Source organism: Pteronotus mesoamericanus, unplaced genomic scaffold (assembly GCF_021234165.1).
Source record: "Pteronotus mesoamericanus isolate MK-2021 breed Mesoamerican mustached bat unplaced genomic scaffold, CSHL_Meso_final scaffold_36, whole genome shotgun sequence".
Classification (NCBI taxonomy): domain Eukaryota; kingdom Metazoa; phylum Chordata; class Mammalia; order Chiroptera; family Mormoopidae; genus Pteronotus; species Pteronotus mesoamericanus.
This window is the reverse complement of record NW_026555313.1, coordinates 22,533,486-22,546,051: the sequence shown is the minus strand read 5'-3', so window position 1 is coordinate 22,546,051 and position 12,566 is coordinate 22,533,486. Positions and strand designations below refer to the sequence as shown.

Genomic DNA, 12,566 nt, shown 5'->3' with positions numbered 1-12,566 from the left:
GGAGCAGTTTCAGGAGTAAAGTCTACACTCATTTGGTATTCGCTGAGTAACTGGGATGGCCTCGGAAGAGGGGGAGGGGTGAGGGACAGGTCTGGCTAGTTCTGCCCGATTGTTTATACTTGGGATTACCTCACACCGTCCCAACCTCCCAACGGCTTCCCCACCCTTCTGGTGGGGGCTGGCCCTCGGCCCTCCAGCCCCCTTTTCCTCACATGCCCGGGAAGCCAGGGGCCAACATGGATCTTCCCATCGATATCAGCTGAGTCTGGAAGCCTCACACCTTGGGAGACCATGGAAAGGGACAGCTACCCGGTGAGTGTCCCTGGGCCAGGGGCCAGAGCCTCCTGGCGCTGAGGAAGCAGGGATAGGGCTGGGAGATAGGTGGGGCACTGCTACCTGTGGGCCCAGGTGTGGGGGGGAGAATTGAATGTGCCTTTTCTACTTTGAAGCTACTTGGAATCAAGACTGCTTGGCCTCCTTTTATCATGGTTCCTAGGGGATACTTTTCTAGGAAGGAACAAGAAGCTGATAGGTTTTAAGGTCTTGTCAGGAATCACCCCAGGCTTGTGTGGCTGAATACTGGGCTTCTGCTCTCTGTCCTGTGAGCTCCCCAGGAAGGAAATTTATGCTGGTAGTGGTCACTTCTACTGGTTTGAGAATCAGGGAACTTTAGCATTTTAACTGGGCTTCTAGGTTATCTTCGCTATGCCCTCACTAGACTCATAAATCATCCTTACAAATGTCACTGTGTGCATTTACGATCAGGGGGATTTTTCAATCTCTCTTGGTCACTTAGTCTTGCATCTATCCACAACTCCTTCTGCCACAGTTCATGTTTCTGTCCTCTTCTTCTGCTCTTGGTGGTGGTAGAGAGCCACTGAAGGTGTTCTGTGGAAAAGCCAGTCACATACACATGACGGCTTCCAAAGATTTTGTTCAACTGTGCCTCAGCTTTCTTTTCTTAGGGGACATTCCTTCAGGCTCTAACTTCTCCTTAGGTCTTATTTTCTCCTTCTTTTCATCTTGTCTTTCTCTTTACTGAAGTGGTAGAATCTGGGACTCTGGGAAGAATGGGCAATGCTGGTTTTGAGAAGGATCAGCTTAGCCTATGTTCTTGCATGTGGTCCATTCTGAACCCCAGATGTGTTTCTGTAACTTTTACCATCATCTCCCCCATCATTCATCAGCCCCATCTTGACTTTTATTTCCCAGGCTTTGTCCCCTGCTCCCTGCTCTGGTCTATTTGGTTCATGTCTCCATCCACCAAGGTCATTTGATCCCAGGCCTCTGGGGCACATTGGCACTTATAGTAAGCAAAAAGTGTGATGTACAAAGAGAGTGTTTTGTCTGGGGCATGGGGACACTGAAGCCACAGTCACAATCATGTTCCTTGGTAACTTGGTGGGAATCTAAATGTGGTGGTGTCTAAAAACAGAGAGTGAGAACAGCTGAGCTGTCTGGAGGGTGGTAGGGCCAGTTCTTGGGGCAGGGTGACAGAGGGATGTCAGCCTGGGAAGCCCTTCTGTCCAGAGTCAGGGACCAATATGGAAGGACACAGGTGCGACACAGGGTTGAAGAACAGTCTTTCCATTATTGGTGGAATTAAGTGTCAAGTTGTGTGGTTGGTGCCATGTTAATTCTGGGAGACTGTCTTAACTTACACTGAAATGAAAGAAGTGAATCACTACTTCCTTGTTTAAACTTCTTAAATTTAACCCCTTGTTTAGGGCAGAACTGCTAAAATAGTGAGCTTGTGGTAGGGGCAGGGAGAGCTGCCTCAATCATATTTGCCACAGGTTTCTTAAAATTGATGAAATTGAATAGGAGCTGAGGGGGAGAACTGGTCCTCTAAGGCCACATCTTCTCCCTAAGGGCTTCATTGTTGTTCAGCTCTATAAAATTGTGAGGAAGATGGTGTCCCAGTGAAGCTTCTATGTGAGCCGGTTGGGTCTTCAGGCATATCTTGGAAAAGGGATGGAAAACTTTCTCAGCTTCTCTGTATTCAAAACAGGAGCTGCACAATGTGGTGGACAGAACACTGATACAGTTCCTGGTTAACTGTGACTTTGGGTATCTGTAAAGTCAAATAAAAATCACATCTACTTGAAGGAGTCTTAGAGTAGTTTCACATGTAAGGCTCCTTTAGAATAGCACCTGCCATAAACAGAAATAGAGATAGAGAAGATATATTTAAAGAGAGTTAAGATTTATTGTTATCCTCATCATCTATCATCTAGTCTTGACTCCTCTAAAATTTTCACAAATATCTTCTCCTCTGCATGCCTAAGTTTTTCTGCCTACCAAGTCAAAGTGTTGGACAAATTGCCCCTGGAAGCCCCTTTGGGGTCCCATGACAGTCTCTCAAATTACATAGAATGGGATTACAGGTGCACCACACTGGATAGGCATATCTGTTTTTGAGAAATAGTAGGTATTTCATGTTTTTTCAAAATTAGTCACATTCTCCATGCTTAAAGACAGACAATGTTTATTAAAGAAAGACTGAAGTGGAGTCACTGATAAAAAGCAATAATCCTTTGCAGAATTAATTTTTTTTATACTGGCTCTTAAATTGGAACAAGTTCTGACCCTGCCTGAGACCACAGATGCTGTGGACAGGACAGTGGAGGGAGGCCTCAGGAATGGTTCAGATGAGGTGCCCTCCCGGGAGAGGGCTGGGCTGGCTCCCAAGATGGCAGACCAGTAGGCTCAGGTCTCTCTGCCATCCCCCAGACTTCATAGTGCAGGCACCTTTAGGATCCCTTGCACCTGCCCTTCGCTCCTGCAGGCAAGCAGCTGTCACCTGAGGCCTCTGTTTCATGTTGTCATTGGTGCTAAGCAGACTTCCACCTGGGTCCTCCCTGCATTGTTCCTGTGACTAGGTAAACGTGAGTGTGACTGTGTGGGAGTGTGTGTGTGGGGGGACCAGGCTGGGGCACTGGGCAGGAAGGCCAACTGATGTAACAATAGCCACTTAGCTTAAGTGTCTTGTTTTGGCAAAACAGCTTCCTCTTGGTACACTAACAATGTGAAACTGGAAAAGCTGGCATTCGTGCTGCCTGTCACCACCAGAGCCAATAAGCAGAGACAGAGACTGAATCTTTATTGGTACTTTATTCAGATGGCTGACAATCTGAGAAGACAGAGGGTTATGTACCCTAAAAGACCATCTTACATGTCATTTCAAGAAAGCAGGGGAAAGGTGTAGGTAAGCGGTTTGGAATTCAGGGGGAAAAAAAGTGTAGGTGAATGATTTGGAACTCAGGAAAAAGGTTAATCAGATAAAAGCTGCAGTCTGGAAATTCCCCTAGCATCCTTTCATCTACTGACCTGTTGACATGTGATTGTTTATCTGTGTCCTGGGCATCTGTGTGCTGGGCGATTCTTTATCTGTGTCCTGTGTCTTGGGCGGTGGGATGTCTCTCCCTGGAACACAATGGCTCAGATACCATCTTGATTGCTTACAGTCCCCCTGGGACACAAAGATCAAATTCCTAGTGGTCTTCTGGCATCAGGGTGGGTCTTATCTTCAGTTCCTAAAACAATACCTCTTTACATGCATTCATTACTAAGCTTACTAATTATTACCTAAAACTAAGATTTTCCAACTCTTGAGTTCCCCCATCACATGGAGGTGGACCATGCCCAGCCAGATGTGCAGGATGGGGGATAGGATGGAATCCAGTCCAGGAACCCTGGATGCTGGGCCTTGTCAGCCAAGCAGATGAAGTCATATTTGAACACATATTTTTCTATTTCTAGCCCAGCATCTTTAACAAACAAACAGAGAGACAAACAGTCACCATCAGAGCTAATGGTCACCAAGGCCTTACTTTACATGTACCATCTACCACTACAGTGCTATGAAGCAGGGTGACTGGCTCACTGTACAGTTAAGGAAACCGAGGTATAAAGAGGTTATATCACTTGCCCAGAGTCACCAGCTGTCTCGGAGTGTCCTTGATGACTGTGACACTGCTGCTCCCATCCATCAGGTTCTGCCTGGTCCTGGCAGGTCACTGGACCCAACTCTGGTTCCCACTGGCAAGTTCAGCAAGACCAAGATCCCTGTGGGAACCCCCAGTCCCATTCCTAAGCTCCCTGTGGTGCTCCCACGGTGCAAGTGCCAAGTTCTCAGCCACGGCACAAATGCATAACGAGTACTTGCACCTGGGTTCAGGGAAAAGCCTGCACCAGGAGGCTCTTGCTGCCAACCTGTGAAGGCAGGGGACTTGGATGCACACAGCCTTGGGCCAGATTCCTGACTATGTGATTCTGAGCGATCTAAGCTCTGAGCTGGGTTTGCTCATCGTAAAAATGTGCTTCTAAAAGTGTCAATCTCTCAGGGATGGAGTGAGGACCTCGTGAGGACCTCATGAGGCCAGAGGCATGGATGTTTATTGTAAACTGTCAAGTGTTACACCTATATAAACTATTATCACTTTATCAAATTGAACAATGAGAATTCCCTCCCTGAGGCTGGGAAAGACTATGAGAACATAACAGGGACAAAGGGTAGGCCAGTCGAATGCCACAATGCCACTGTCCTGGGCAGATGCCAAGGCTTGGGCTCCCACTTGTGGGAAGGCCAGGGCTTGTCCCTCTTTCTGAAGGATTTCAACCTGGCCTTTGTCCAGCACCTCCTTTTCTCCCCAAAATGAGCTCATACTACCCTTAGCCCTTTGGTCACACCTCACGGCTGTTCAGTCTCAGCACAATTGGTGCTGTTGTAGCAGTGCAAAGGGGGAGAGAAATGACTCATTCCTGCCCTGCTGCTATGTGCCAGGCATGGGCAAGCGTTCCCTGTTTATTTCATTGAGGTCTCAAAATTGTTAGTCCTATTCTACAGATTAAGAAAAAGGAACGTCATGTCGCTTTCCCACGGTCATGCTGCTAGGCCTAGGGTTGGGACCAAGGTCTGCCTGCCTCAAGTGCTGTCAACTGGTGTACCCTGTGCTTCAGCATAGCCTCACTACTTCTCCTTGCCCCTCCCCAGCCCTGTTCCCCTTGAGCATTCCAGCGGCTACTCTGTTTTCATTTTGTGGAAATGAAACAATGTGTATGAGGGGGTATCTGAGTTCTGGTTAAGCAGTGGCAAGCAGCTAAACACACTTAACCGTGCCCTGCTCATCTAGCTGGGGCATCCACTGATCAGCTCCAGTGACTTCCTATGGAAGTCACTCCTGGTCCCTGCCTCTGGCAAGCTGAGTGTGATCAGGGACTGGGAATTCTTCCTTGAATTCACCCCACAGACTCCAGAAAAATGAGGAAGTGACCAAATCAATTACCTCTGACTCTTAGAAGAGGGAATTAAAACAAAAACAAAGCAAGCAAACAAACAAACAAAAAACTGCGCCTGCCTGGTTGGGATGATGGTATTGACTTGGGCTGGATATTTTAATGAGAACTTCTTAGTAACTGGTCTGCTTAGTGATAATGTCAAATGCTTTTAAGCACAATTGAAGGTGAGGGAGGCACAGGCAGAAGGACCAGAGGTCTAGATCCTGTGTCCTCCATGCACCCCTCCAGACGGTGTCCCCATTGCAGAGCTCCCAAGCACAGGTGTGCCCCCCTCCTCACCATTCCTGCTACTCCCAGGAGTCCTGCGCTCTGAGCAGCCATGCAGTATGATTTCAGCAGAAATTATAGTGAGGGTCAGATGTGGCCCCAGGGCCAGGTCAGTTCCCAGCTTCCCCAGATGCTCTGGAGACTTCTAGAGGGAAGTTAAGAGGCAGAAATGGTGTGAAGGAGTGGGGCGAGATCTCTGTAAGGAGCCAGAGGGAGGTGAGAAGATGCCTGAACTGGTGACAGGGGCTGAGGGTCTTGCAGACCAGGGCTTCACAGCCGGCAGAGACTGCTCAGGCACTTCTCCTAGGCCCAGCTGCCCAGTGGTTCCCTCTTCCAGATTTAGACTACCCAAAGGCTCAGGGTTGCCAGGAAGCAACAAGGCTGGTGCTCATTGATTGCCTGCTATGACCAGCTGCTGCATTATCTCATACATCCCTCCCCTACAAGGCAGCAAGCCTTAGTGGTTAGAGCATGGCCTCCAGAACCTGACTTCCCGAGCTCGCATCTTGGCTCTGCTAGCTTAGTCAGTTGCTTAGTCTCGCTGCGTGTTTCCCCCTGTGCAAAATGGGTATAATGAAAATTTCTACCTCATTGGGTTGTTCTAATGATTAAATAAGTAAATATACATAACACACTTAGTGCAGGCCAAGTTCTCTATGACTGTACATTAAAGCACTAAATATAATTATGACTATATATTAAAGTACCATGTATAAATTAATATACTAAGTACTAATATAAATTAAGGATCTTGCCCAAGAGTGGTGGAATCATACCCCAGTCCACCCCTTCCTCCCTCTTGCATCTTGCCTTTCCAGTGTCCCTGATGCACTGGGGTGTGCCTGTGTGCATGTGTGAATGTGCATGTGTTCACTCGTGTGAATTCAGGGGCTACTGAGAATGGTGGGTACAAGGCAGGTCAGGGCTTTTCCTAAGCAGCACTTTTTACACTTTTTGATGACAGCTCATAGTAAGGACAATATCTTAAAAGCTAACACACATTCACAAAAGAAAGGGGCAGGAAGGGAAGGGGGCAGGAAGGTAAGAGGGCAGAAAAGCCAGTTACTTTCCCCATAGGCGACCACATCTCTTTGAGCGACCTTCAGAGTCAGGAGTCAGTCCAGCATCCTCTTCTTTGAGGGTCCTTAGACATGTGTAACTGAAGCAGGTGCCCCCAAGCCCCAGGCAGATGGACCACTGCCCTCTGCTCACCTCTGCAAGTCCCTGTGACAGGAAAAGACTGTCGGGAGCTGGGGACAGTAGGATCTTTGAACTTCATTCCATCCTTGGACACTCGTCTTCTCCAGTGTTTTCCTGTCTGGTGGCTCTGCTCACTGCCTAGCACTTGCCTTGGAATGTTTCTCTCCTAGCTCAGCAGGGCCGACAGCCGGGTGGGCTGGCAGGGGTGCAGCCTAAGGGATGCCTTCATTCTGCTTTCAGAATGCTTCCCCCGCAAGGACGTCTCCAGCCCGGGCAGCCCCCGGCCGGGCAGCCCCCGGCCGGGCAGCCCCATCCCGGGCATCACCTTCCAGGTCATCATCTGGCAGGTCGTCGTCTGCTAGGTCAGCCTCCACAGCATCCTCTCCAACGAGGATGTACCTTGTTAGAGCGACACCAGTGAGGGCCCCACCTGTCCGGACATCTCCTGCCACATCAGCACCAGCCACCAGGGCCACTGGGGAGACCCCAGGTAAGAGGGATGCTGCAGGGAAAGCAAGAGGAGCAGGGAGAAGTCCAGGGGTTGAGGGAGCCTTGGCATTGGCACTCTCTGCTCCTCATCTCCTCCCTGGATAATGATGTGTGGGAAGGAGAGGGAATGGTCAGGGGTAGCAGTAGAGGTCCTAGGGAGGTAGGGGCAGGCATTGGGGCAAATGGGGGAGAGGCTAAGAAACCGGACCAACAAAGTAGGTGTCAGTTTGGAGGCTGCACAGTCTGGGTCAGAGTGCAGACCTCGAGGGCACAGGCTCCCTGCTAGGCTGCACAGGGCAGGACCTCACTCCCACAGCCTCACCCTTCCCCGCTGCTGCCCTGCTCTTAGGTGTCAGCTTGCCCAAGTTCACCTGGCAGGAGGGCCAGAAGAGGCTGCCGCTCATCGGATGCATCCTCCTCCTCATTGCCCTGGTGGTATCACTCATCATCCTCTGTGAGTTTCATGGAGGGAGCAGGGGTGGTTCTGGTCCTTGCCTGTGTGGAATAGGGTCTGAGGATGGGGCACACAGCAGGAAGACACAAGGCAACTATGGCAAGTGGCCTTGGACCATGTTGCCCCTAGGTCCTTGTGGAAGGATGGGGTTAAGAGTGTGGGAGATCAGAGAAACCTGGGTTTGAGTCCCATCTGTGCCTCTTACTGTGCAGCTTACCCGAGCAGATTAGTTTACCACTCAAAGCTCAGTTTCTGCATTTTCAAATGAGATTAAATTCATTCATTCATTCATTCATTCAAACTTATTATATGCCCAGTAAACCTCATAAAGACTTCTCAGGGTTATGAGGAATAAATGAAATAATGGCACAATGGCTGGCACAAAATTCCACTCTAAAATGCTAGTTATTAAAAACAGACATAAAAAACCTGATTAGAAAAAGTTTCTCAGACATTTTCTGTCAATGAGATCAGAGAATCAGGCACCCACAATTTCCCCCCTTTCTTTGGAAAAGATCCTCAGGACATGTCCTTGGGCTTTCTGTCGGGGAGCCCACTGTGAACCCAGTTCAATGGGAGGGAACAAAATGGGAACACACATCATACCACCTGCCCTCAAGGAGAATATTGTCTCGTGGCGGGGCATAGCTGGAATGAAAGAAAGCCAAATGCATTTGAGTGGGACCATTAGAAAGAGGTGACAGCTGTGTGGCCTGGGGAGGCAGAGGCTCATGAAGGTCATGAGGCCAGACAAGGACCTGGAACATGGGAGAGCATCTGGCACCAGGCCTCTGACCAGCTTCAGGAAACCTGGGATGACCAGCTTCAGGAAACCTGGGGCAGGTTGGCCGGGTGGCATGAGGAGAGAGGAGGGACCTGATAACCATTTGGGGGCCTGGGGGCTGCTGTTTGCTTGGGGGTGGCATGACTAGGTTATAGAAAGCTGCAAATGCTGGGCTGAGGGGTAAGGATTCCATTAAAGAGTCAGCACAATGTGGTGAGCACAGGGTAAGGTGACCCTATAGAAATACCTAGCAGCATGAGTGTTTGAGAAAGAGTGTCATGCTGGAGGAAGCTGTGTGCTGGTTGAGAACACAGGTTCAGTACTGCGCAGAGCTGCTGAAGCACCCGGCTCTGCTGCCTGCCAGCTGTGGCACCTTAGCAAGTTCATTGGTTTCCTTGAGCCTCCCTTCCCCACTTGTCTGACAAGGTGGAGGCTTGTTGTGATGCATATAAAGGCCTGCCAAATGGTATCCATGTGAACCTCCTTTGAGACTCACTGCCCTCCTTTCCCTCCCATTCCAACCCAGGGAACCCTCCAGGGAAAAGCCCACAGTCCACTGAGAGCGATAGGAAATAACCTGTGGGGGGTGAGATGGCATCTGAGGGCAGGCTTCCTGACTGCTTATAGCTCTCAGCAAGGTTCACAACATTCCCTGAAGTCCTCTGATTCTTAGGCCTCCCAGCACCAGGGAGGTGGTCACTGAGCAGCTACATCAGGGGGTCAGGACTAGAACCTGAGCCCTGACTCACCATTCAAAGCTCTCCCCACTACACATCAAGTGGCAGGCTCAGTGTGCAGGTCATTGCGGGGGTAGGGGGGAGAACCAGGGCACAGAGGATAGGGACCCGTCCAAGAGGTTAGGAGTAACCAGTGCCTGAACCTGAAAGGAGCAGTCACATAAGGGTGGCCTTCATCTTGGGTGACAGAGAATGGTGGGGCCACGAGGAGAAGTGGAGGGTCAGGGCCAGGAGTCAGTTTAGAGGACAGGCAGGGTGAAGAGTCAGAACTCAGGTTTCTTTGGCATCCAAAGGGAAGTATCTCCAGGCCAAAGGGATGATGGTTCATAGTCTGGAAAGAAATAGGTGTTAGAGACACAGGGAGTCATGAGGCTGATTTTCACAGATGGTTTGTAAAGCTTGTACATTGGGCATTAGCCATCTAGAGTTGCTTTTTGAGTGGGAAGGCATTTAAAAGCATAAAGACGAGTGATGAGGCAAAAACTGAGTATAGAAGACATCCCTTTTAGGGAAGAGGAGAAGGAAGAAAATCCAGGAGCTTCTGAGGCTGGAAGGACCACCTTGGAGAAAAAAGAACAGGGAGTGGTTGCAGGTGTGACTGTAGATTTAGAAATTTCTCTGTCACCCTGCATAGCACAGAGATAGAGGCCAGAAGTGTTCTGAGAAGGGGACCTCTGGGATACTGGAGGAGGTGGTTTCTCTGGCCACCACTGTGGCCAGCACGTAGGACACAGGAGCTCCCAAAGTAGCATCCACTTCCATATCTCCCTCCTTCTCTCTCTCTCTCCTTCTCTTTCTCTGGGTGGCTGCTTGAGTCTGCCTTGTGCTGCCCTGCTTGCAGGAGGTTTCTGGAGCATTCTGGAGCATTCCTTAGAAGCCTTTTTCTCCATACAGATGGGGGACGAGAGCCCCAGAGTCCAAGAGGGATTGCAGGTCGGTGTCTCAGAAACCCCAGGGCCTTGGGCTGCTCAGTGCCTTGTGTCTCTGGGGCCAGCTGTGATGCAGCTGGATGTCTGCTTCATCTTTTCCAGTCTACTTCTGGCGGGGCCACACAGGGATCAAGTACAAGGAGCCAGTAGAGAGCTGCCCCATGCATGCTGTGCGCTGTGATGGAGTGGTGGACTGCAAGCTGAAGAGTGATGAGCTGGGCTGTGGTAAGCAGGCTGGGCATGGGGAGAGTTGTGCATACACATGTGTGGGCACATATATGTATGTACCCTGGTGACTGAAAACTCAAATGGGAGGCAATGGACAGAGAATCAGCGGATCTGGGTTCTAGCCATGGAAACCTTATGTGTAAAATCTGGCCTTAAGTACTGTGTGACCTGGGCAAACCACTTATCTTCTCTAGGCCTCAGTCTATGTGCCACTCCTCTTTGTCTTGCATGTGACCTCTGACTTTCACCCCTATAGTTTCATGAAGGTAGTTTGTAAATGGCTGGCCCAGATGAGCACAAATGTCATTGAGCTCTGGTTCTCAGTGGCTTTCACAGATGTTTGTGTATAGGCCTGATGTGAATGTCTGTGGGTGCATGTCCCATCCATCCTACCTGTGCATTTATATTTGTCCTGGCCCATGGCTGCAACCATCTGTGATTGAACCTACCTAGTGAACACTCAGTCAGATCATAGACCTTATTCCCCTAGTCAGTCTCTCATTTGGGCATGTCACTGCCCTCTAGGGGTGACAGCTTCTGGCAGTGCCTGCCCCTTCTCCCAAGAATGGTCCCCTGGGTCCTGTTGGATGGAGAGCTCTCTGCCCTGCTCCAGCCCCTCACCTTGGCTCTGCCCTTACTGAGTGTCTTGGGCTTCTAAGCACTGGCTGATGATCACCTCGGGGCCAAGCTCCTGCATATTTTCCAGGCCTCAGCAAGGAGCCTCAGGGCAGGAGCCTCTCAGATTCTTACTCAGTTCATTCCCCCAAAAGTTGAGCTTCCTGAGTGCTGAGGACCTGCTCTGCCCTTTTCTTGCCCTGCAGTGAGGTTTGACTGGGACAAGTCTCTGCTTAAAGTCTACTCTGGGTCATCCCATCAGTGGATTCCTATCTGCAGTAACAACTGGAACAACTCTTACTCGGTGAAGACCTGCCAACAGCTGGGTTTTGAGAGGTAAGACCTCCCCCAGTGTTCTGGCTTCAGGGATGTCTCTGGCTCTTTGCAAAGTGTCTCAGGCTCATTGCAGAAAACTCATATTAAAAAGACTCTTGGGGACCAGAGTTGAGGTCACTAGCTCAGGACACCCTTGAGTTATTCAAAACAATGGTGGCCCTGGGATGGGATCTTAAAGTCTGGGGCAAGCTATTTCCATGAGGCCAAAGTGATTTTTTAGATTTGCAATGGGATCACATTCCCAGATGGTTTTCTGCATCAAAGCACTCTCATGCCCTTTATCATATTTAATGGTCATGGGAGCCCTTTGAGGTGGATAGGCATTTGGTCAGGTCTTGTCTTCTCACTTCTGGGAACTAGAAGCTCAGGCTAAGCAAATCCTTCAGTGGACTTTGAGCTGTAGCAGTTATGGCTTGAGCTAGAACTCATCAGATGGAAACAAAGTAGGCAGGTGTGACCAGATAAAGCCCTAAGGATCTTTGACTCTAAAGATTTTAAACAAAGAAGCTGATGCTGGTAGATGAAGGAAGGATACATGAACAATGACCTTCTGGCTTGAAGGAGTCCCAATTTGCAGGCCATACAGTCATCTCCATTCTCCCTCTTGATTTGTGCTTTCAAAGCAAATAGTTTTGGGGTTCATCAATGTATGCGAGGTTGTGGGAAAAAGGTTTAGGATCTTACTGTGGGCTCTCTGTAGAAGAAGCTCCTAGCAAACCAGGTTGGGGGTCTAGGACTTAGAGCTAGTTCTCTGTGCCCACCTCAGTCTCAGAGTTCCCACCTGTGAAAGGGGAATCTGGGTGGTCTAGTTGGAAGAGCATGGACATTTTTTATCATTAATTATGTGATGTTATGCAAGTCTGAACCTCCCTTGGGCTTCAGTAGATAGTGCCATTTATTCAAAGAATTCAAAGAACATTCATTGAGCTTTCAATATGTGGCACCAGACACAAAGGAACAAGACCAGATCCTGCCCTTAGGGAACCTACAGTATTGTATGGGTGAGAAATGCTTAAACCACTGAGTGTAGCACAATGTCATGTGTAATGACAGAATATGGGTGAAGCTCTGTGTACACAATGGAGAGCATGGCTGACTGCCCTTGGAGGACAGCAGGGGATGTAGGAGCTCCTAGGCAGAGGGAGAGTATACACAAGGGTGTGCTCTCATGCAAGGATGTACGACATTCTAGAAATGCACACAAGTGCCAGGTGCATAGTGGTCCA

General features: G+C 49.4%; 1 protein-coding gene across 1 annotated transcript in view; it reads left to right on the top strand.

The window, feature by feature from the left end:
• Positions 1-291: 291 nt before the first annotated feature.
• The window catches only part of TMPRSS13 (transmembrane serine protease 13), a 30,136-nt gene continuing 17,861 nt past the window's right edge, over positions 292-12,566 (top strand). Inside the window, exons 1-6 of the mRNA XM_054592619.1 lie at positions 292-312; positions 7,009-7,258; positions 7,607-7,711; positions 10,127-10,165; positions 10,264-10,386; positions 11,211-11,340. Coding sequence (XP_054448594.1) covers positions 292-312; positions 7,009-7,258; positions 7,607-7,711; positions 10,127-10,165; positions 10,264-10,386; positions 11,211-11,340 — 668 coding nt within the window. The remainder of the gene's footprint in view (positions 313-7,008; positions 7,259-7,606; positions 7,712-10,126; positions 10,166-10,263; positions 10,387-11,210; positions 11,341-12,566) is intronic.